Source organism: Lemur catta, chromosome X (genome assembly GCF_020740605.2).
Source record: "Lemur catta isolate mLemCat1 chromosome X, mLemCat1.pri, whole genome shotgun sequence".
Taxonomy (NCBI): domain Eukaryota; kingdom Metazoa; phylum Chordata; class Mammalia; order Primates; family Lemuridae; genus Lemur; species Lemur catta.
Window position 1 is genome coordinate 49803129 of NC_059155.1, and position 23907 is coordinate 49827035.

General features: G+C 36.9%; 2 protein-coding genes across 3 annotated transcripts in view; one reads left to right on the forward strand and one right to left on the reverse strand.

Annotated features, from left to right (window-relative positions):
- The window catches only part of OPHN1 (oligophrenin 1), a 315778-nt gene that overhangs the window by 50130 nt on the left and 241741 nt on the right, over positions 1-23907 (forward strand). The window lies entirely within an intron of this gene.
- Positions 20723-20932, reverse strand: LOC123628887 (thymosin beta-4-like). The gene has a single exon (XM_045538908.1). It carries the CDS (start codon positions 20893-20895, stop codon positions 20764-20766), a length of 132 nt encoding a protein of 43 aa, XP_045394864.1. The 5' UTR covers positions 20896-20932; the 3' UTR covers positions 20723-20763.

Sequence of the window (23907 nt, forward strand, 5' to 3'; positions counted from 1 at the left end):
TGAGCCACCACGCCCGGCCAGCATTTCTCCTCTGTTACAGTGTATGTTTGTTTGAGGTCAGTGAGCATGTTTATTTCTTCTTTGTATTGCAGAAACCTAGCACACGGAGCAATGGAAGTTCACTGTTGTATGTATTATCTCACTAATCCTCACATTCACCCTGTGAAGTAGATGGTGTTGTCATTCTCATTTCACAGGTGAGGAAAGTGAGGATTAGCAAAGTTAGGTAAAATCACAGGGTTGGGTGATTGAGGAGCATGGAGTAAAAATTTGTTTTAACTTCAAAGCTCATGCTCTTAGCCCCTATGCACTAGCACAGTGCACTTCTGTCTATGTGTTCCTTCCAGTACAGTAGCCACTAGCCATGTGTGGTTACTGAACACTTAAAATGTGGCTAGGGTGACTAAGGAAATGATTTTTTTTTTTTTTTGAGACACGGTCTTGCTATGTTACCCAGGCTGGTCTGCAACTTAAACTTCTGGGTTCAAGTTGTCCTCCCTTCTCAGCCTCCTGAGTAGCTGGGATTTCAGGGCCTGGTTATGAATTTTTAATTTAACTTAATTTTAATGAATTTAAATTTAAATAGCCACATGCAGAAAAGTGAACTCTGATCCTTCAAGGACTGTCTAGGATTTTCTCTTAGCTTTAACCCAGTGATTCTATCAACCGGTGTTATTTGACCAATTACTCTATTAAAAAATCTGAATTCCATCCTGATGGAAACAGAAAGATCACCTTTTCTATGTATATATATATTTAGCAGTTTATCATTATTATTTACACTTGGTAGTAAGATTGTAGAAATTGGAAGAGTTGTTGGGAATAAATGTTGTCATTACTTTAAAACTCAATTTCCCATTATATTTAACTATGAAGCACAAAGATGAAACAGATTGCAATAGATTTCTGGGGGAAAATGTTATTGCTGTGGCTTGAACACAAATATGTAAAAATAATTATTCCAAAGGAAGCTTAAAATCACATTAATACTATAGTCTGGAAGTATCATATTAACGATAATTGCTGTTGGGCTGAAGGAACAGGAGATTTTGAAAAGCACCCAGTGGTCAACATCACTGCTAACATGTCAAGAAGTTCCAGAGAAAAATCTATGACAGGCTGTTGTTGTGGGTGGATGTTAGAGATTGATGGAGAATGCATTCTTATTAATTATTGAGAACACCCAGCCTCCCACACAGTGTATGCACTGAGTAAGAGCTGGGCATGTCCCTGGCTGTAGAATCAAAGAATCTTAGGGCCAGAAGAAACCTTTGTGTTCTTCTTGTATTTCAATCCAAATGTATTAAAAAAAACCTTTTTATTATGGAAATTTTCAAACATATACAAAACCAGAGAGTCTAATATAATGAAGCCATGTATCCATCACCCAACATTTTTTTCCGATCTCATTTCAGCTACTGTCAGCCCTCACACCTGGTATTTTTTTTGTTTTGGAGTATTTTAAAGCACAGTATTTTGGGCCAGGCGCGGTGGCTCACGCCTGTAATCCTAGCACTCTGGGAGGCCGAGGCAGGAGTATCGCTCGAGGTCAGGAGTTCGAGACCAACCTGAGCAAGAGCGAGACCCCGTCTCTACTAAAAATAGAAAGAAATTAGCTGGACAGCTAAAAATATATATAGAAAAAATTAGCCGGGCATGGTGGTGCATGCCTGTAGTCCCAGCTACTTGGGAGGCTGAGGCAGAAGGATCGTTTAAGCCCAGGACTTTGAGGTTGCTGTGAGCTAGGCTGATGCCACGGCACTCTAGCCCAGGCAACAGAGCCGAGACACTGTCTCAAAAAAAAAAAAGAAAAAAAAAAAGAAAAAAAAATTAAAGCACAGTGTTTTTTTCTGGAGTATTTTAAAGCAAATCCCAGGTATGTCATTACACCCATAAGTATTTCAGTGTGCATCTCTGATAAGGACTGTTTTAGTGTATGATAACCGCTGCACCATCATCATACTCAATAGGGAGATACAAATTGCTAGTAATTTCTTAATATCACCTACTACCCAGTCTGTTTTACATTTTCCTGATTGTTTCAAACTGTCTTGAAAAAATAGATTCTATTTTTTAGAGTGGTTTCAATTGTACAGAAAAATTGAGGGGAAAGTACACAGTTCTCATATACTCCTCAAGCCCCTCCCCTAGTTTCCCCTATGATTAACATCTTATGGTTAGTGTGAGACACTTGTTACAATTGATCAGCCAATATTGATACACTATTATTAACTAAAGTCCATAGTTTACATTAGAATTCACACTTTGTATTGTATGTGCACAGAGTTTTGACATATGCATAGTGGCATGCATCCACCATTACAGTACCATACAGAATAGTGTCGGTGCTCTAAAAATGCCCTGTGCTCCACCTATTCATCCCTTCCTCCCTCCCCTGGGGCCCCTGGCAACCACTGAACTTTTAACTCTCTGCCTAGTTTTGCCTTTTCTAGAATGTGATATATTTGGAATCATATAGTATGTAGCCTATACTATGAAGCCAGTGAAAGACTGGCTTCTTTTACTTAGTAATATGTATTTAAGATTCCTCTGTATCTTTTTATGTCTTGATATATCATTTATCTATTGCTGAATAATATCTCATTGTCTAGATGTACCACAGCTTATGCATCTTTTCATCTATTGAAAGACATACCGGTTATTTCCAAGTTTTGGCAATTAGGTATAAAGCTGTTATAAACCTTTGTGTGTAGATTTTAGTGTGGACATCAGTTTTTAACCCATTTGGATAACCACAAAGGAGCGTGACTGCTGGATCATATGGTAAGACTGTGTTTAATTTAGTAAGAAACTGCCAAATTGTCTTCAAGATTGGCTGTCCCATTTTGAACTCCCACCAGCAATGAATGAGAATTCCTGTTGCTAAACATCCTTGCCAGGATTTGATGTCACTATTTTGGATTTTTTAGCTGTTTTAATTTGCTACTCTCTAATGACATATGATGTTGAGCATCTTTTCATATGCTTACTTGCCACCTGTATTTTTTCTATCATGAAGTATCTGTTCAGATCTTTTGTCCATTTTTAAAGTGGGTTGTTTGCTTATTGTTAAGTTTTAAGAGTTTTTTGTATGTTTGGATGCCAGTCCATTATTAGATAAGTGTTTTGCAAATATTTTCTCTCAGTCTGTGGCTTGTCTTTTCATTCTGTAAATAGTGGCTTTTGCAGAAGTTTTTAGTTTTAATAAAATCCAGCTCATCAATTTTTTCTTTCATGGATCATGTTTTTGATTTTGTATCTCAAAAGTCATTACCAATCCCAAGGTCACTTACAATTTTCTTCTCTGTATTCTCCTAGGAGTTTTATAGTTTGGTGTTTTATATTAGGTATATGACCCATTTTAAGTTAATTTTTGTGAAAGATGTGAGGTCTGTATCTAGATTTTTTTTTTTTTTGCATATGGATGTCCAGTTGCTCCAGCACCAGTCTTTGTTGAAAAGACTATCCTTTCTCCATTTAATTTCCCTTGCTCCTTCTTCAAAGTTAAGTTCACTATTTTCATGTGGGTCTGTATCTGGGCTCTCTGCTCTGTTCTATTGATCTATTTGTCTATTCTTTCGCCAATATAACACTCTCTCTAAAACCGTAGCTTTGTAGTAAGTCTTGAAGTTGGGTAGTGTCAGTTGTCTGACTGTTCTTCTTCAATATTATGTTGGCTATTCTGGGTCTTTTGCCTTTTCCTATAAACTTTAGAATCAGTTTGTTGATATACACAAAGTAACTTACTTAGATTTTACTGGAATTATATTGAATGTTTAGATCAAATTGGGAAGAACTGACAAATTGACAGCGTTAAGTTTTTCTGTGCACATACATATTATGTTTCCATTTATTTAGAACTTCTTTGATTTCTATCATCAGGGTTTTGTAATATTCTACATATAGCTCTTGTACATATTTTATTAGATTTATACATTATTCATTTTTTGTGCTAATGAAATTGGTATTGTATTTTTAATTTCAAATTCAGTTGTTCACTATTGGTATATAGGGAATCAATTGGCTGTCATATGTTGTATCCTCCAACCTTGCTATAATCAGTCATTAGTTCCAGGAGATTTTTGTTGCTTTTTTGGGGATACGTAGATAAGGATGTCATCTGTGAACAAAGTTTTATTTCTTCCTTCTCAATCTGTATATCTTTTATTTTCTTTATTTGTCTTATTACATTATCTAGGACTTCATTTGAAAAGGAGTGGTGAGAGGGGACATCCTTGCCTTATTCCCAGTGTTAGAGGGAAAGCATCTAATTTCTCAGCAATAAGTATGACGTAGGCTTTTTGTAGATGTTCTTTATCAAATTAAGGAAGTTCTCCTTTATTCCTAGTTTGCTGAGAGCTTTTATCCTGAATAGGTATTTGCCAAATGTTTTTTCTGCATCTACCGATAGGATCATATGATTTCTTCTTTAACCTGTTGATATGATGGGTTACATTGATTTTTGAATGTTAAACCAGCCTTGCATACCTGGAATAAATACCACTTGGTTATTATGTATAATTCTTTTTATACATTTTAGATTCAATTTGCTAATATTTTGTTGATTATTTTCACATCTATATTCATGAATGATATTGGTGTATAGTTTTCCTTTCTTGTAATGCCTTTATCTATTTTTGGTATTATAGTAACATAGTCCTCATAGAATGAATTGGGAAATATTGTAATACCTTTGCTTTTATTTTCTGGAACTAATTGTAGAGAATTTGTATAATATCTTCTTTAAATATTTGGTAACATTCACCAGTGTACCTGTCTTGGCCTGGTACTTTCACTTTTGGAAGGTTATTAGTTATTAATTCAATTTCATTAATAGATATAGTCATATTTAGATTATCTGTTTCTCCCTGTGTGAGTTTTGGCAGATTGTGTCTCTTAAGGAATCGGTCCATTTCATTTAAGTTATGAAATTTGTGAGCATAGAATTGTTCATTATTATGCTTGTAATGTCCATGGGATCAGCAGTGATGGCTTCTCTTTCATTTCTAACGTTAGTAATTTGTGTCTTTTCTCCTTTTCTCTTAATTTGGCTAGAGGATTATAAATTTTCTTGATATTTTCAAAGAACCAGTTTTGGTTTTGTTTATTTTTCTTTGTTAATTTCCTATGTTTGATTTCATTGATTTCTGCTCCAATTTTTATTTATTTTCTTCTGCTTACTTTGGATATAATTTACTCTTATTTTCCTAGTTTCCTAAGGTAAATGCTTAGACTATGATGTAGATCTTTCTTCTTTTCTAATATCTGCATTCAATACTATGAATTTCTTTCTAAGCACTGCTCTTGCTGTACCTCAAAACTTTTGATAAGTTGTGTTTTCATTATCATTTATTTCTAAATATTTTAAAATTTCTCTTGAGACGTCTTCTTTGACCTATATGTTATTTAGAAGTGTTTTGTGTAATCTCCACATATTTTGAGGTCTTGCAGGTATCTTTCTGTTATTTATTTTTAGTTCAATTCCTTTGTGGATTAACAGCATATTTTGTATGATTTCTATTCTTTTAAATTGTTAATATGTATTATGTGCCCCAGAATGTGGTCTATTTTGGTAAATGTTCTGTGTGAGCTTGTGAATAATGTGTATTCTGCTGTTGCTGGATGAAGGAGTCTGCAGATGTCAGTTAGATGCAGTTGATTGATAGTGCTGTTCAGTTCAACTGTGTCCTTATTGATTTTTCTCCCTGCTGTATCTGTCAGTTACTGATAGAAGGGTGTTGAGATCTCCAATGAATTTAGTGGATTTGTCTATTTCTCCTTTTAGTTCTATCAGTTTTTGCCTCCCTTGTTTTGACACTCTGCTGTTAGGGATTGTTATGTGTTCTTGGAGAATTGACTGCTTTATCATTATGTAGTAACTCTCTTTATCCCAGATAATTTTCTTTGCTTTGAAGGCAGCTTTGTCTGAAATTAATATATTAATAGCTACTCCAGCCTTTTATTAATTAGTGTTAACATGGCATATCTTTTAAACTATCTTTATATTTAAAGTGGATTTGTTGTAGACAGCATGTAGTTACATTTGCTTTTTTTAATCCATTTTGACAGTCTATGTCTTTTAATTGGTGTATTTAGACCATGGATATTCAACGTGATTATTGATATAGTCAGACTAATATCTACCATATTTGTTTCTGTTTTCTATATGTTGTCCTTTTAGTTTGTTTCTCTTTCAGTCTTTCACTCTTTTTCTGCCTTCTTTGTTTTTTTAATTTTAATTTTTGTTAACTGACAAAAATTATACGTGTGTGTGTGTGTGTGTGTGTATATATGTATATATACACACACACACACTTTTTTTTTTTGAGACAGGGTCTTGCTGTGTCACCCGGCCTAGTACAACCTCAAACTTCTGGGCTCAAGTGATCCTCCTGCCTCAGCCTCCTGAGTAGCTGGGACTACAGGCGTGTGTCATCATGCCCAGCTAATTTTTTCTATTTTTAGTAGAGATGGGGTCTTGGTCTTGCTCTGGTTGGTCTCCAACTCCTGGTCTCAAGCGATCCTTCTGCCTGGGCCTCCCAGAGTGCTAGGATTGCAGGTGTGAGCCACTGTGCCTGGACAGAAATTGTATATATTTATGGTATACAACATTATGTTTTGATATATGTATATGTTGTGAAATGACTAAATCAAGCTAATTAACATATCCATCACCTCACATACTTATAATTTTTTTTGTGGTAAGAATATTTAAAATCTGCTTCAGCAATTTTCAAATGTAGATTACATTGTTGCTATCTATAATCACCATGCTGCACAATAGATCTCTGGAGCTTATTCCTCCTGTCAAGCTGAAATTTTGTATTTTTTGACCAACATCTCCCCAATCCTCCCCTATCCCCTAGACCCTGGTAACTACCATTCCACTCTCTACTTTTATGAGCTCAACTTTTTGAGATTCCACAGATAAGTGAAGTCATACAGTATTTGCTTCCTGTGCCTAGCTTATTTCACTAGCATAATGTCCTCCAGGTTCATTCGTGTTGTTGCAAATGACACGATTTCAACAGCAAAGGACCACAATCAACAGAATGAGGAGGTAACCTATGGAATAGAGAAAATATTTTCAAACCATATATACAATAGGGGGTTGATATCCAAAATATATAAGGAACTCAAACAATTCAAAGAAAATTAATAACCTGATTAAAAAATGGACAAAGGCGCTAACAAGACATTTCTCAAAAGAAGACATACAAATGGCCAACAATATCACTAATCATCAGGGAAGTGCAAATTCAAACCACAATGACATGTAACCTCATACTTATTTGAATGGCTATTATAAAAAAGATCAAAGATAAATGTTGGCAAGGATATGGAGAAAAATGAAACCTTGTACACTATTGGTGGGAATGTAAATTAGTATAACCATTTTGGAAAACAGTATGGAATTTCCTTAAAAATTAATTTTAAAATTTAATTAAAAAATTAAAAGTAGAACTCTCATGTGATCCAGCAATTCCACTTTTGGACATATAACCAAAGGAAATTAAATCAGTTGTTGAAGAGATATCTGAACTCTCACGTTCATTGCGGCATTGTTCACAATAGCCAATATTTGTAATCAACCTAAGTATCCATCAATGGATGAAAGGATAAAGAAAATGTGGTATGTATACACAATAAATACTGTTCAGCCTCCTGTCATTTTAATTGAGCATTTATATGATTCCATTTTCTCTCTTAGCATATCAATTATATTTCTTTTTAAGCCGTTTTTAGTGGTTGTTTTAGAGTTTGCAATTACAAATAATCCAAGTCTACTTTCACTACTCTATTCATGGGTAGTGCAAGTATCTTATAGCAGAATATTCCTAGTTTCTTTCTTTAGTTCCTTATAACATTGCTGTCATTCATTTTACCTATCTATGCACTATAATTATTGAATACATTGTCCCTATTATCATTTTGAGGCAACTATTATGTGTTTAGTCAACAAAGAATGAGAAAAACGAATGGTTTTATTTTACTATCATTTATTTGTTCTCTAATGCTCTTCCTTTCTTTATGTAGATGCAAGTTTCTCACATATTGTCCTTCTCTGAAAAACTTCTTTTAATATTTCTTACAAGGCATATCTAATGGCAATAAAATCTCTCAACTTTTGTTTGTCTGAGAAAGTTTTTATTTCTCCTTCACTGTTTTCTTTTTTTATTGATGCATAATAAATGTACATAGTTTCAGGGTGCATGTGATAATTCAATACATTCATAATAAGTTATAAAGATCAAATCAGTGTACTTGGGGTATCCATCATCTTAAATATTTCCTTTTTCTTTATGCTAGAATCATTCCAATTCTTCTCTTCTAGCTATTTTACAATATACAATAGATTATTTTAAATTATAGTCGCCCTACTGATTTATCTAACACTAAGTCTTATTTCATCTATCAAACTATATATTTGTACCCATTAATCAACTCTTCATTCCCCTCCTCCACTTCCCTGGTAACCACCAATCTACTATCTTCGTGAAATCTACTTTTTTAGCTCCCACGTATGAGTGAGAACATGCGATATTTGTCTTTTTCTGTGCTTGGCTTATTTCACTTTCCTTAATGACCTCTGGTTCCATCTATGTTGTTGCAAATGACAGGATTTCATTCTTTTTTTATGGGTGAATAAGGTTCTATTGTGTATATGTACCACATCTTCTTTATTCATTCATTCATTGATAGATGCTTAGGGTGATTCCATATTTTGGCTGTTGTGAATAGTGCTGAAGTAAACATGGGAATGCATGTGTCTTTTTGACATATTAATTTCCTTTCTTTTGGATATATACTCAGTAACGGAATTGATGGGTCTACTTTTTAGTTTTCTGAGGAACCTACATACTGTTCTCTACAGTGTTTGTACTAATTTACATTCCTCCCAGTATTGTCCGAGGTTCCCCTTTTTCTGCATCTTCACCAGCATTCATTATTGCCTGTCTTTTTGGTAAAAGCCATTTTAATTGGAGTGAAATGATATCTCATTGTCGTTTTGATTTGCATCTCTTCAATGATCAATGATGTTGAGCATTTTTTCATATATCTATAGGCCATTTGTATATTTTCTTTTGAGAAATGTCTATACAGGTCTGGGCACGGTGGCTCACACCTGTAATCCTAGCACTCTGGGAGGCCGAGGTGGGGGATCGTTTCAGCTCAGGAGTTAGAGACCAGCCTGAGCAAGAGTGAGACCACGTCTCTACTAAAAATAGAAAGAAATTAGCTGGACAACTAAAAATATATATAGAAAAAATTAGCCGGGCATGGTGGCACATGCCTGTAGTCCCAGCTACTCGGGAGGCTGAGACAGTAGGATCGCTTGAGCCCAGGAGTTTGAGGTTGCTGTGAGCTAAGCTGACACCATGGCACTCTAGCCTGGGCAACAGAGCGAGACTCTGTCTCCAAAAAAAAAAAAAAAAAAAGTCTATACAGATCTTTAGCCCATTTTAAAATCAGGTTTTATTATTTTTTTGCTAGTGAGTTGTTTGAGGTCCCTTTATGTTCTGATTATTAATCCCTTGTCAGATGGATAGTTTAGAAATATTTTTTTTCCATTCTGTGGGTAGTCTCTTCACTTTGTTGATTGTTTCCTTTGCTATGCACATGCTTTTTATCTTCATGAAATCCCATTTGTCTATTTTTTCTTTAGTTACCTGTCCTTTTGTGGTCTTACACAAGAAATCTTTGTCCAGACCAACGTTCTGGAGCATTTCCCCAATGTTTTCTCCTAGTAGTTTCATAGTTTCAGGTCTTAGATTTTAAGTCTTTAATCCATTTTTATTTGATTTTTTGTGTATGGTGAAAAATAGAGGTCTAGTTTCATTCTTCTGCATATAGTTATCCAGTTTGCCCAGCACCATTTGCCCAGAACCATTTATTGAAAAGACTGTCCTTTCCCCATTGTATGTTCTTGGTGCCTTTGTGGAAGATGAGTTAGCTGTAAATGTGTGGATTTATATCTGGGTTCTCTATTCTGTTCCATTGGTTTATATGTCTGTTTTTGTGCCAGTACCAGGCTGATTTGGTCACTAAGGCTTTGTAGTAAATTTTAAAGTCAAGGTAGTGTGATATCTCCGGCTTTGTTCTTTTTGCTCAGGATTTTTTTGGTTATTTGGGGACATTCATCGTTCCATATAAATTTTAAGATTTTTTTTCTATTTCTGTGAAGAATGTCATTGATATTTTGATAGAGATTTCATTGAATTTGTAAATTTCTTTGGGTAGTATTGCCATTTTAACAATATTAATTCCGGAAATTTGAGAATTTTCTCTAATCTTCACTATGAGAATGTCGTAGGGCTCCTGGTGGTAAAATTCACAGAAGTGTGGGGGGTCCCCTAAGACTACCCACCCCCCAGAGCTTTTAAATCTCAAACTTGTCCGTATTGAGTCTCTAAAAATTCAATTACAGTTTTAAGGTTTCTTACCCCAGTATTGGCTCCACTGCTCGTTTGTACTCTGGGGTTTTGCTCCAGTGAGATACGATTCTTTGTATCTGCCTAGCTGTCTCTACAATTTTGGGACAGCGGTTTATGCTTTGACCTCAGTTCTGTGATGGATCTAAGAAGTATTGATTTTTGGTTTGTTCAGCTTTTTTCTTGTTGTATGAGAGTGGTAGTGACAACTTTTAAGATCCTTACATGTCTGACCTTGAAGCTGGAAATCCTCTCAAACTGTCTTTTTACAGCTTGAGCCACTCATTTTAAGAGAGTTAAGCTGACTAGTGTTACCCAACTAGTTTATAAATTATAAGCACTTAATATATTTGCCTGTATATATAATTACAGGACACTGTTCTAAGCACTTATATTAACTCATGTAATCCTCACAAGAAAACCCATAAGGTTGGTGCTGTTAAGATGCCTGTTTTACAGAGGAGGAAGCCGAGGAACAGAGGGGTTAAGTAACTTATCTAAGGCCACACAGCTATTATATTTTAGTGTGGAGATTTGAACTTAGGCAGCCTGGCTCTTACACTGTTCTAGAGGTTTCTTAGCCAGTGATGAGATATTACTACTGCACATGGGATCAGGGTAGATGTGCCATTTCTTGGGCCTGTCTATAAACTGTTCCTGGAGGCTCACGCCCCAGGGAAATTTCCTTTCTAGTCATCTCCTATGTTTTCCTACTGTGATCACATGTTCTTCCTCGTAAAAATAGAAAGTCATTCATTCTGTCTTCTAGCCACCTTATCTCATAAAAACAGTAGAACTTATGGGTATGAGACCCTTGGAGGCTTGCAGTTATTATAAAGAATCTATAAATCCACATATACCCCAGACTTTCTCTGCAGAGTAATAGTATGAGCACTATTTTTCAAATGTATACAAATAATGAAATCATAATACACTTACATTTTCTTTCTTGATAGTTATTAAAAATTACAACTATAATCATATTAGAGAGTCTGAAAATTGGGGGGGGCATCAAAATAGTTTATTATACATAAAAAGGGGTAACCATGGCTGAAGAGAGATGGTGACTGTAAATGAAATTTTTTAAAAAACAGAGATCAAACAAAACCTTAGGTTAAAATGAGAACTCCTGGCCACGTTGGCTTTTCCAGATGAGAAAACTTCTTCTAAACTGTATACCAGGGCTGCCATTTTGAGAGAATAGAAAAAGAAGACAGATGGGAATTGCTAATGAGAGCACTAGCTCCAGGGGCTTTTGGCATTGGCATTCTTGGATTTGAATCTCATTTCTACCACTTAATAGTTGTGTGATTTGGGACAAGTTACTCAATCTTTCTGAGCCTCAGCTTCCATATCCAAAAAATGTAATTCTTAACCCACAAAGTAAACCACAAAATAGATAAGGCAGCAAGCAAATAAGGTGGCTAACAACTCTGGTTTTGATGGCATGAAGTCATAAATAAGATTATGGATGTAAAAGTGCCTAACACAAAAGTAGATATTTGATAAAGTGAGAATCCTACAAGTGCAGTAGTCAAAGAGCTGAGTGTTAGTATTGTAGATAACAGTGACTTGGGAATTACCATATCCTTCTATTTGATTCTTTGACAGGTTTGGACCTCTTTATATAATTTGAAAAGAATTAAATGGACCTCAAGAGGTTAGTTGATTCAGTACTCTGCCTCTAGTTAGGCAAAGTTCAAAATTCACTATTCCCCATTATTATAAACTCTGTTTTAAAAGATATCTACAGAAAGGAGCACATGACCTCCTATGGTAGACAGTCCTTTTGTGTAATGACTTACAAGCCAAATTGGCTATTTCTTTTTTTTTTTTTGAGACAGTGTCTCACTCTGTTGCTCAGGCTAGAGTGCCGTGGCGTCAGCCTCGCTCGCAGCAACCTCAAACTCCTGGGCTCAAGCGATCCTCCTGCCTCAGCCTCCCAAGTAGCTGGGACTACAGGCATGTACCACCATGCCCGGCTAATTTTTTCTGTATATATTTTTAGTTGTCTATATCATTTCTTTCTATTTTTAGTAGAGATGGGGTCTCGCTCTTGCTCAGTCTGGTCTCGAGCTCCTGAGCTCAAACGATCCACCCACCTCGGCCTCCCAGAGTGCAAATTGGCTTTCTTAATGTAATTACTCCTTGCGTTTAATTGCCTGGGTCCCAGAATAGTATGTAATCACGGAATAATCAATTCTTTTGACCTCTTTTGGCCTTCAGATATACGCATCTCAATAAAAACGGTCAAACAAAATCAATACCAGTCTTAACAAAAAGAGAAAAACAGATAAAATCCATTTTGCTGAGAGCTGGAGAAATGTTATGGAAAACCTGGAAGTGACTGTGAGAAAATATATCTTAACTTGCTTAGATATTATTCTCATACCAAACAACTCATTCATTTAAGTTGTACAATTTCGGCTGGGCACAGTAGCTCACGCCTATAATCCCAACACTTTGGGATGTTGAGGTGGGAGTATCACTTGAGGCCAGGAGTTTCAGACTAGCCTGAGCAACATAGCGAGACCTAATCTCTACAAAAAATACAAAGATAAATGGGGCATGACTCATAACCTGTCGTCCTAGCCACTAGGGAGGCTGAGGCGAGAGGATTGCTTGAGCCCAGGAGTTTGAGATTGCAGTCAGCTATATGTACTCCAACCTAGGTGACATAGTAAGACCCTGACTCAAAAAAAAAATTGTATGATTTAATGGTTTGGAGTATATTCACAGACTTGTGCAGCCATCACCACAATCAATTTTGGAATATTTCATCACCCCAGAAAGGAGCCTCATACCAATTGACAGTCACTCCTCATTTGCTGTCATCCCTGCTAGGACTAGTCAACTACTAATCTGATTTCTGTTTCCATGGATTTGCCTGTTCTGGACATTTCATATAAAAGGGATTATGCAACACATGATCTTTTGTGATTGGCTTCTTTCACTTAGCATAATGTTTTCCAGGTTCATCCGTGTTTTAAAAACCTCTCCATTTGAAAGTGAGACCTTGGTATATTAATTAGTGTTCTCCAGAGAAACAGAACCAATAGCATGTGTATATGTATAGGAAGAGATTTACTTTAAGGAATTGTCTCACACGATTCTGGAGGCTTGGCAAATTTAAACTCTAATGGCAGAGGCTTGCAGGCTGAAAACTCAGGAAAAACTTTCCGTTTGTGTCCAAAGGCAGTTTTCTGGAGAACCAGGAAGAGCTGACATTGCAGATGAGGTCCAAATGCAGTGTGCCAGAGAAATCCCTCTTGCTTGGGCAAAGTCAGCCTTTTGTTCTATTCAAGCCTTCAACTGATTGGACAAGGCCCACCCATAGGCAGGCAATCTATTAGAGAGGGCAATCTATTCAAAGTCCACTGATGTAAATTTAAATCTCATCCCCAAACACCCTCACAGAAACATTCAGAATAATGTTTTGCCAAATATTTGGGCACCGTGGTCAAGACAAGGTGACACATAAAATTAACCATCACTTATGATTGTTTTTATCTGGGGAACAGGTAAAGACAACATCAAGAGTTGTCTACATTTGAAGCATATACAGTTCAAAATAAGCACCAGCAATTGTATTTTGAATCTCTTCTCTGAGACAAAACGTGGCTTTTGAAATATCTCAGAAAGAAGAATATTGATCTTGCATGGTGGCCTCAAAGCTAAGCTAAGAAAGTTCTTTTCCATCCTCTTAACATAGGAAAATATTTCATCTTGAAAGCATCTGAGCCTTTCTTCCTGCCATAGATAGCCTACGTCTGAATATGAACTGGAGTGGGAGAGATTAAGCCACATTTATCAGCCAAAAACTGAAATGATCAAATGTCAGGGCCATGGTCAGGTTTTATTGGTCTACATTCTGCAGCAGATCTTAATCTTCCACATTGGACAGATGTAATGTTTCATGTATTTTATCCCTGCCTCTGTCCCATGCAGTTTCCTTTACTGGTTTACTAATCTATTTTCTTAGAGATTCTAGATGCAGTTACCAGGTTTTCTGATACAGCTAGAAAGATTTTCCTTTGTCTTTGCATTTCAAGAGGAAGCTTTTATAGTCACAGCCACATAAAATGTAAAAGCCTTTTGAGTCTAAAAATGAAAGAATTCTGCAAAGCTTGAATAAATATAGGCTGACTAATATGCAGGGAAACTAGCCCACTCACTCAGATTGTCCAATCTGAGGCCACTGAGTTATGAGCCCCCTCTAGAGCCCAACAATTATGTGTATGAGACAGGGTCTGGCTGTCCATGGCAACCCACAGAATATGTGCTTAGGATATGTATATATCCATAAGATTTGAGAGAGTTTTTGGGAGTAGGAAATATTAGGGATGAGGACAGCTTTAATATCACAAAGATCCACGCATCTATAGTGAACTTATCTTCAACAAAGTTGCCAAAAACATACAGCAGGGAAAGGACAGTCTCTTTAATAAATGGTGCTGGGAAAACTGGACATCCATATGCGGAACAATGAAGCTAGACCCTTATCTCTTGCCATGCACAAAAATCTACTCAAAATAGCTTAAAGACTTAAATCTAAGACCTGGAATTATGAAACTACTAAAAGAAAACATCAGAGAAATGCTGTGGGACATTGATCTGGGCAAGGATTTCTTGTAGTGATATCCCCTAAACACAGGCAACCAAAGCAAAATTTGACAAATGGGATCACATCAAGCTAAAAAGCTTCTGTATAGCAAAGGAAACAATCAACAAAGGGAAGAGATAGCCTACAGAATGGGAGAAAATATTTGCAAACTAGCCATCTGACAAGGAATTAATAACTAGAATATAATAACTCCAACAACTCGATAGGAAAAATCAAATACTCTGATTTAAAAATGGGCAAAGGATCTGAATAGACATTTCTCAAAAGAAGACATACAAATGGCCAACAGGTATATGAAAAAATGCTCAACATCATTAGTCATCAGAGAAATGCAAATCAAAACTACAAAGAAATACCATCTCACCCAGTTAAAATGGCTTTTATCAAAAAGACATGCCCTAACAAATGCTGGTGAGGATGTGGAGAAAGGAGAGCCCTTGTACACTGTCGGTGGGAATGTAAATTAGTGCAACCACTATGAAAAACACTATGGAGGTTCCTCAGAAAACTAAAAATAGAACTACCATATGACCCAGGAATCCCACTGCTAGACATATATACAAATGAAGGAAATTTAGTATATCCAAAAGATATCTACACTTCCATGTTTATTGCAGCACTATTCACAATAGCTAAGATTTGGAATCAACCTAAGTGTCCATCAACGAACATGAATGGACAAAGAAATTGTGGTACATATACACAATGGAATGAATATTCTATAGTCACAAAAAAGAATGAAATCCTGCCATTTGCAACAACCTGGATGGAACTGGAAAACATTATGCTACATGAAATAAGCCAAGCACAGAAAGACAAGTCAAGCATGTTCTCACTCATATGTGGGGGCTAAATATTAAAAACAATTGATCTCATGGAGACAGAGAGTAGAATGATGGTTACCAGAGGCTGGGAAGGGTAGTGTGGGGATTGGGGGATAAAGTGAGGATGGTTAATGGATGCAAAAATATAGTTAGATACTTAGATAGAATGAAAATATTTGATAGCACAACAAAGTGACTATAATCAACAATAAGTTGGGGTATACTTTAAAATAACTAAAAGAGTAGAATTGGAATGTTCCTAACACAAAGAAATGTTAAATGCCTGAGGTGATGGATGCTCCAATTACTGATTTGATTAATTCACATTGTATGCCTGTTTCAAAACATCACATGTACCCTATAAATATATACAACTATTATGTACCCATAATAATTAAAAATAATAAATTTTATTTTATTTATTTATTTATTTATTTATTTTGAGACAGAGTGTCACTTTGTTGCCCTGGCTAGAGTGAGTGCCGTGGCGTCAGCCTAGCTCAGAGCAACCTCAAACTCCTGGGCTTAAGCAATCCTACTGCCTCAGCCTCCCGAGTAGCTGGGACTACAGGCATGTGCCACCATGCCCGGCTAATTTTTTCTATATATATTTTAGTTGGCCAGATAATTTCTTTCTATTTTTGGTAGAGACGGGGTCTCACTCTTGCTCAGGCTGGTCTCGAACTCCTGATCTCAAGCGATCCACCCGCCTCGGCCTCCTAGAGTGCTAGGATTACAGGCGTGAGCCACTGCGCCCGGCCTAAAAATAATAAATTTTAAAGAAGATCACACAGGCAGTAAGATGTATGACTAGAATTTGAACTAAAAACCCAGTGTTCTTTCTATCTCATCATGACTCTTCAAATACTGCTCAACGGTACCTTATCCAGAGACATTATTAATGGCCAAGATCATTCTAATTCGATTTCATCAAAAGAGATATACTGAGGCCGGGCGCGGTGGCTCACACCTGTAATCCTAGCACTCTGGGAGGCCGAGGCGGGAGGATCGCTCGAGGTCAGCAGTTCGAGACCAGCCTGAGCAAGAGCGAGACACACGTCTCTACTAAAAAATAGGAAGAAATTTTATGGACAACTAAATATATATATATTAGCCGGGCATGGTGGCACATGCCTGTAGTCCCAGCTACTCGGGAGGCTGATGCAGGATTGCTTGAGCCCAGGAGTTTGAGGTTGCTGTGAGCTAAGCTGATGCCATGGCACTGTAGCCCGGGCAAAAGAGTGAGACTCTGTCTGAGAAAAAAAAAAAAAAAAAAAAAAAAAAGAAATCACTAAAAGACAGTATGTGGTCTAAGGCAGCAGTTCTCAACCTTTTTGGCACCAGGGACCGGTTGGTTGCATGGCAGACAATTTTTCCACGGGAGTGTGAGAGGGGCAGCAGAGCTCTGCAGCCCAGGGGGTTGGGGACCGCAAGGGATGTGAAAATATGGCAGAGACAAGAGGCAGTCCTATACCCTGGTAATACTTGGCATGTTAAAGGCTCTTCCTACCATGAAAATGTGGTTTGGTTATTCATTGGTTTATACAAGCTTTCATAGATTGAAATTTAAACTTCTTTTTAAAAATGTTTATTTTTTATTGATATATAATATACATATTTTTGAAGTACATGTGATAATTTGATACATTCAGGTAATTGAATGAGGGTAACTGGGATATCTATCACCTTAAATGTTTATCTTTTGCTTATGCTACGAGCATTTGAATTGTTATATTCTAGCTATTTTGAAATGTGTAATAGATCAGTGTTAACTCCAGTTACCCTACTGATCTATCGAACAACAGGTCTTATGAAATTTAAACTCCTTTGGGTGGCATTCAAGGCTCTCCACAGTTTGTCTTTTTTAAAATTATTTATTTATTTATTTATTTTTTAGAGATGGGATCTCACTCTTGCTTAGACTGGTCTCTAACTCCTGAGCTCCAGCAATCCTCCCACCTCGGCCTCCCAGAGTGCTAGGATTACAGGCGTGAGCCACCGCGCTTGGCCCAAAGTTTCTCTTGTATTTATACTTCTCCAGTTTAATCTGTTACTGTTCCTTCCCACACCTCCTATTTGCCAACTGCGTGAGGCTCTCAGAATATTTCTAATTTTCTTACAGATTCCTTATCTGTTTATCTATTTCCTCTGCTTAGAATTTCCTCCTCCCTTCTCACCTTTGTGAATATCACCTTATCCTTGATGTCACAGCCAAATACCTGTCACTCTTTGGTGAAGTCTTTCCTATACCATAATAGTTGCTCTCTTATTTGTCTTTGTAGCCCTAGTGCCTATCACAATGCCTGACACCGGCAGGGCGCGGTGGCTCACGCTTGTAATCCTACCACTCTGGGAGGCCGAGGTGGGAGGATCGCTCGAGGTCAGGAGTTAGAGACCAGCCTGAGCAAGAGTGAGACCCCGTCTCTACTAAAAATAGAAGGAAATTATCTGGACAACTAAAAGTATATATATAAAAAATTAGCCAGGCATGGTGGCGCATCCCTGTAGTCCCAGCTGCTTGGGAGGCTGAGGCGGCAGAAGGATCGCTTGAGCCTGGGAGTTTGAGGTTGCTGTGAGCGAGGCTGACGCCACAGCACTCTAGCCCTGGGCAACAGAGTGAGACTCTGTCTCAAAACAAACAAACAAACAAACAAACAAACAAAAGCAATGCCTGACACCAAACAGATGCTGAGTAAACATTTTGCATGAGGTTTATTGTTTTTCCCACTATAATAGCAATATTAATACATGCTCCCTAAGGAAATTTGGCAAATATAGAAGAGTATAAACAGGAAAGTAATAATCACACACAGTCCCAGTCCCAGTAACAACCATTTGTTTGGACATATTTTCTTCTAGTCTTTTTTTGTAAGCATATCATATATTTTGTAGATAGTTGAGATTATTTTGGTACATGATTAATAAATTGTTCCCTTTATTATTTCTTTTCACTCATGTTTCATGATCACCTCATGGGCTTCTTGCTCTGACCATGTTCATATATTTGTTATCTTCTTTCCTCCCTGTCTTCTACTCGTACACTTGCTAATTCCCTCCTCAAAACATAATTAATTAGTCTGCTAGTTATGCCCTCCACCTTCACTAACCTCATTTTTCTTTAAATCCTGTTATAAAACCAAATATTTGCAATGACTTTTGCATGATTGCAGCCAACTGCTTCTTTATCTCATCCCCAAGCACTGATTGGGATTAAATTTGGATATTTAAGCTGGAAGAGATCATGGGGAGGCTAGTCCGCCCCTGTCATTTTCAGATAACTTGTATGCCTGGCATGTACTGGGTGTGTAGTACAGGGTAGTACTCCCCCTGCTTCTGGCCTCTTGTTCTTATGAGGGCACACAGCTGGCAGCATCAGGACTGGTGTCCAACTCTACTGATTCCCAGGCCAACATGTATTCCTCGACACCTTGCTGTATTAAAGTGTCGTTTGGTTGGTGAACTTAGCTTTTGTCTTCACAATCTATGTGTCTTTTCTCTCTCACCAAAGTTTCTTGCAAAATTAGTGTTCTTCACACATTAGCCTGACTGATCAGCAGACCTGGGATATATTGGTTCCTTGCTTTGGATTTTTTCCAAAGTTCACCCAGAGAGAGCTTCTTAGCAGAGCTAGAAATAGAATTCATAGCTTCTGATGCCTAGATTTTGAATTTAGACCACGAGGGCCAGCCAATTTCTCTGAGGAGAGTTCCTAGTTTTCTTATAAGGAAATACACATTTGAACATAGAGGTATTGACATATTGACTGATAGCAATGTTAATTCAGGGTCACAGAATCACAACATGTTTGAATTGGGAGAAACCTTTGAAGTCCTCTGGTGCAGGCTCCTCTTTTACTGATGAAGGAAGAAATGGAGCCCAGAGAGGGCCCAAGGTCACATAGCTGTAAATGGCAGAGCGAATACTAGAAGGAGCTCAGGCCTCCTGCCATTTTACTAAAAGACGCTGGAGAATGGGTTAGGCAGGAGCCAGGTGAAGGAGAAAGGCTTGGTATATGTGTCCTTTTTCTGACATATAGTATCAAAAATCATATTTGCAAATGTGAAAGGGTCCACAAAAATGCATTTGCTTCTTACACCCTATTTCTGTGTTGTATATACACATGAGAGATTGTCACAAGGTAGTTTAACAAATTGGATTGTTTTCCCAGAATTCTCTGGAGAGAAATTGAGATTACATTGTTGTCTTTTTACAATGAACACCATTTGAAGTATAATAGTTTGGGGGCTTTAGTTTACCCTTGTGAAAATAGTAACATTCCCAGCATACAGCACTTTGGAGAAAGCAGCTGAGGTTGGTGGAAAGAGGTCTGTCCTGGAATTAAGCCCTGGTCCTGCCAGTAACTCATTGTGGACAATTAATAGGGACCTTCTTCCTCTCAGCCTCGGTTTCCGCTTGTGTAAAATCGGAGATTACATTGGTTCCTCTCTTGGGTTTTCCTGTGCTAATATCCTACTTTCTTTTTTTTTTTTTCACATTTTAAAACTTTTTATTTGCATATTAAAAGATTGTGCATTCCAATAATTAAAATCATTTGAACAACAAAAAAAATGGCACTCAGATTAAACTGCGTTTTACAGCCTGCAGAAAACCTTGGGTCAGCTTGATTTTACTCTAGATTTCACTGTCTTCCCACCCCGCTTCTTCCTTCATCAACATGCAAATTCTTTTCCTTTCCTGCCAGCCAGGCAGATGGGAGAGGCAGGCGCGGCCTTCGTTGTCAGTAGTTCTCTATCCTTTGATGAGAAAGGGACAGCACAGTCATTTAAACTTGATCCAACCTCTTTGCATCTTACCAAGTTAAACAGCTAAAAGAAGGCAATGCTTGTGGAATGTCCAGTGCATATTGGTGGCGCTTGCCTCATTACGACTCGCCTGCTTGCTTCTGCTCGATCGTTTCTTTGGAAGGCAGTGGATTTTTCTCTTGCGTTTCTGTCTTCTTCAATTTCGACTTATCGAATTTCTCGATCCCAGCCGTATCGGGCTTGTCAGACATGGTTGCAGAGAAGTGGAGCGAGGCGCGAGAGCGAGAAGGATCCGATCTGCGCAGTGACCACCGCCAAGCGTCTAATATTCTACTTTCTAAGGGCACAAGCCACCATGCCTGGCTAATGTTTCTGTTTTTTTGTAGAGACAGAGTCTTGCCCTGGCTCAGGCTGGTCTTGAACTCTTGACCTAAAGCAATTCTCCTGCCTTGGCCTCCCAAAGTGCTAGGATTATGGGCGGGAGCCACTGTGCCTGGCCTGTTAAATTTATTTTTAGGCTATTGTAAATGGAACTGTTTTCTTAATTTGATTTTTGGATTGTTCATTACTAGTGTTTATTTTTTTTTTATTTTTTTTTTTTTTTGAGACAGAGTCTCACTTTCTTGCCCGGGCTAGAGTGAGTGCCGTGGCATCAGCCTAGCTCACAGCAACCTCAGACTCCTGGGCTTAAGCGATCCTACTGCCTCAGCCTCCCGAGTAGCTGGGACTACAGGCATGAGCCACCATGCCCGGCTAATTTTTTTTTTTGTATATATATTTTTAGTTGGCCAGATAATTTCTTTCTATTTTTGGTAGAGACGGGGTCTCACTCTTGCTCAGGCTGGTCTCGAACTCCTGACCTCGAGCGATCCACCCGCCTCGGCCTCCCAGAGCTAGGGTTACAGGCGTGAGCCACCGCGCCCGGCCTAGTGTTTAAAAATATAACTTGTGTTTGTATTTTGATTTTATATCCTGTGAACTTGCTAAATGTATTTATTAGCTCTAATAGTTTTTTTTAAACTGGATTCCATTGGATTTTCTGTATATAATACTATGTCCAAAAATATAGATAGTTTTTGGCATATATTTGTTCATAGCATTCCCTAATAATTATTTCATTTCTATAAGATTATATTAATGTCCCGCCTTCCATTCCTGAGTTTGGTTATTTGAGCCTTCTCTCTTTTTTCTTGGTCAGTCTAGCTAGAAGTTTGTTAATTTTGTCAACTTTTTCAAATAATTAATCTTTTTTTTTTTTTTTTTTTGAGACAGAGTCTCTCTCTGTTGCCCAGGCTGGAGTGCCCTGGTGTCAGCCTAGCTCATAGCAACCTCCAGCTCCTGGGCTCTAGCGATCCTCCTGCCTCAGCCTCTGGAGTAGCTCGGAATACAGGCTCCCGCCACCCTACCCAGCTAATTTTTTCTATTTTTAGTAGAGATGGGGTCTTCTTGCTCTTGCTCAGGCTGGTCTTGAACTCCTGACTTCAAGTGATAGTCCTGCCTTGGCCTCCCAGAGTGCTAGGATTACAGGCAAGACCGACCACACCCTGCCTCAAATAACTAACTTTTGATTTTGTTATTTTTCTCTATTTTTTTTGTTCTCTATTTCATTAATTTCTCCTGTAATCATTATTTCCTTACATATGCTTGCTGTAGGTTTATTTTGTTTTTCTCTTTTGTCTTTCCAGTGTCTTAAGGGTGAAGGTTAGGTGAATCATTTGAGATCTTTCTTCTTTTTTAATATCAGCATTTATAGCTGTAAATTTCACTTTAAGCACTGCTTTAGCTACATGCCTTAAGTTTTTGTATGTTGTGTTTTTTTATTTTAATTTAATATCAGAATATTTTCTAATTTTGCTTGTGATTTCTTGTTTTACCTATTTACTATTTAGTAGTATGTTGGTTATCTTTCATATATTTGTAAATTTCTCAACCATCTTTCTGTTATTGATTTCTAATTTTATTCTATGTGGTCATAAAGCATGCTTTCTATGATTTCACTTCTTTCAAATTTATTGAGGCTTGTTTAGTGAACTAGCATATAGTATATTCTGGAGAATTTTATATGTGCAGATGAGAAGAATATGTATTCTGCTGTTGTTGGGTAAAGTGTTCTATACGTGTATGTTAAGTCTAGTTAACTTACAATGTTACTCAAGTATTATATTTCTTTATTGATTTTCTATCTAGTTTTAACCATTATTGAAAATGAGTTATTGAATTTTCTAACTATTATTATTGAATCATCTATTTTTCCCTTTAATTTTGTCATTGTTTGCTTCATGTATTTGGGGGCTCTGTTGTTAGGTCCATATATGTTTATAATTATTGTATCTTCTTGATGGATTGACTTATTTATCATTATAAAATGTCCCTCTTGATTTCCATTATCATTTGTTGTTTTAAAGTCTATTTTGTCTGATGTTAATATAGCCACTCCAGCTTTCTTATATCTTTTTCATACTTTTACTTTTGAATTGTTTGTGTTTTTGAATGTAATATAGTTCCTCTTCTGGACAATGTACAGTTGTTTTCTTTCTTTTGTATTCCATTTTGGTACTCACTGTCTTTTGATTGGATTGTTTAATCCATTCACACTGAATGTAATTACAGATGTGGTTGGATTTATGCTGCTACTTTTTATATGTCTCATACCTTTTTAGTTCATATATTCCTCCTTAACCACTTTCTTTTGCATTAAATTGTTGTTGTTATATATATTTCATCTGTATATTAAGAAATCCAATGATACATTATTATAATAATTTCCTTAGAAGTTCTTACAACTTTTAAAGAAGTTGAGAAAGGAAAGGAGAATAAACATACATTTATAGAGCTTGTTATATTAACCTTATTGGATGCCATTTCTGGTTCTCTTTATTTGTTTTTGTGGATTCACATTACCATTTTGTGTCATTTCCTTACTTCATAATAGATTTGCTTTAACCCACTTTTTTGTGCTTTTATTTTAGACGTATTATATTTCCTATTGCTATGGGCCTCAAAATATAATTATATATATATTGTTTAATATAATTTCTTTTTATATCAGCTAAGAGAAGAAAGGAGAAGATACATGCATTCATAGTCTTTTATTAGTATAAAATTGCCTTTATAGGAGATTTCAGTTTTTCATGTGAATTCAAATTACTGTCTGTGGTCAATTGCTTTTAGACTGAAGAAGACCTTCAATATTTCTTGTAAGGTGAGTCTGCTGGCAAAGGACTCTCTCAGTAGAACCTGGGTTTCACGTATACAATTAAAAT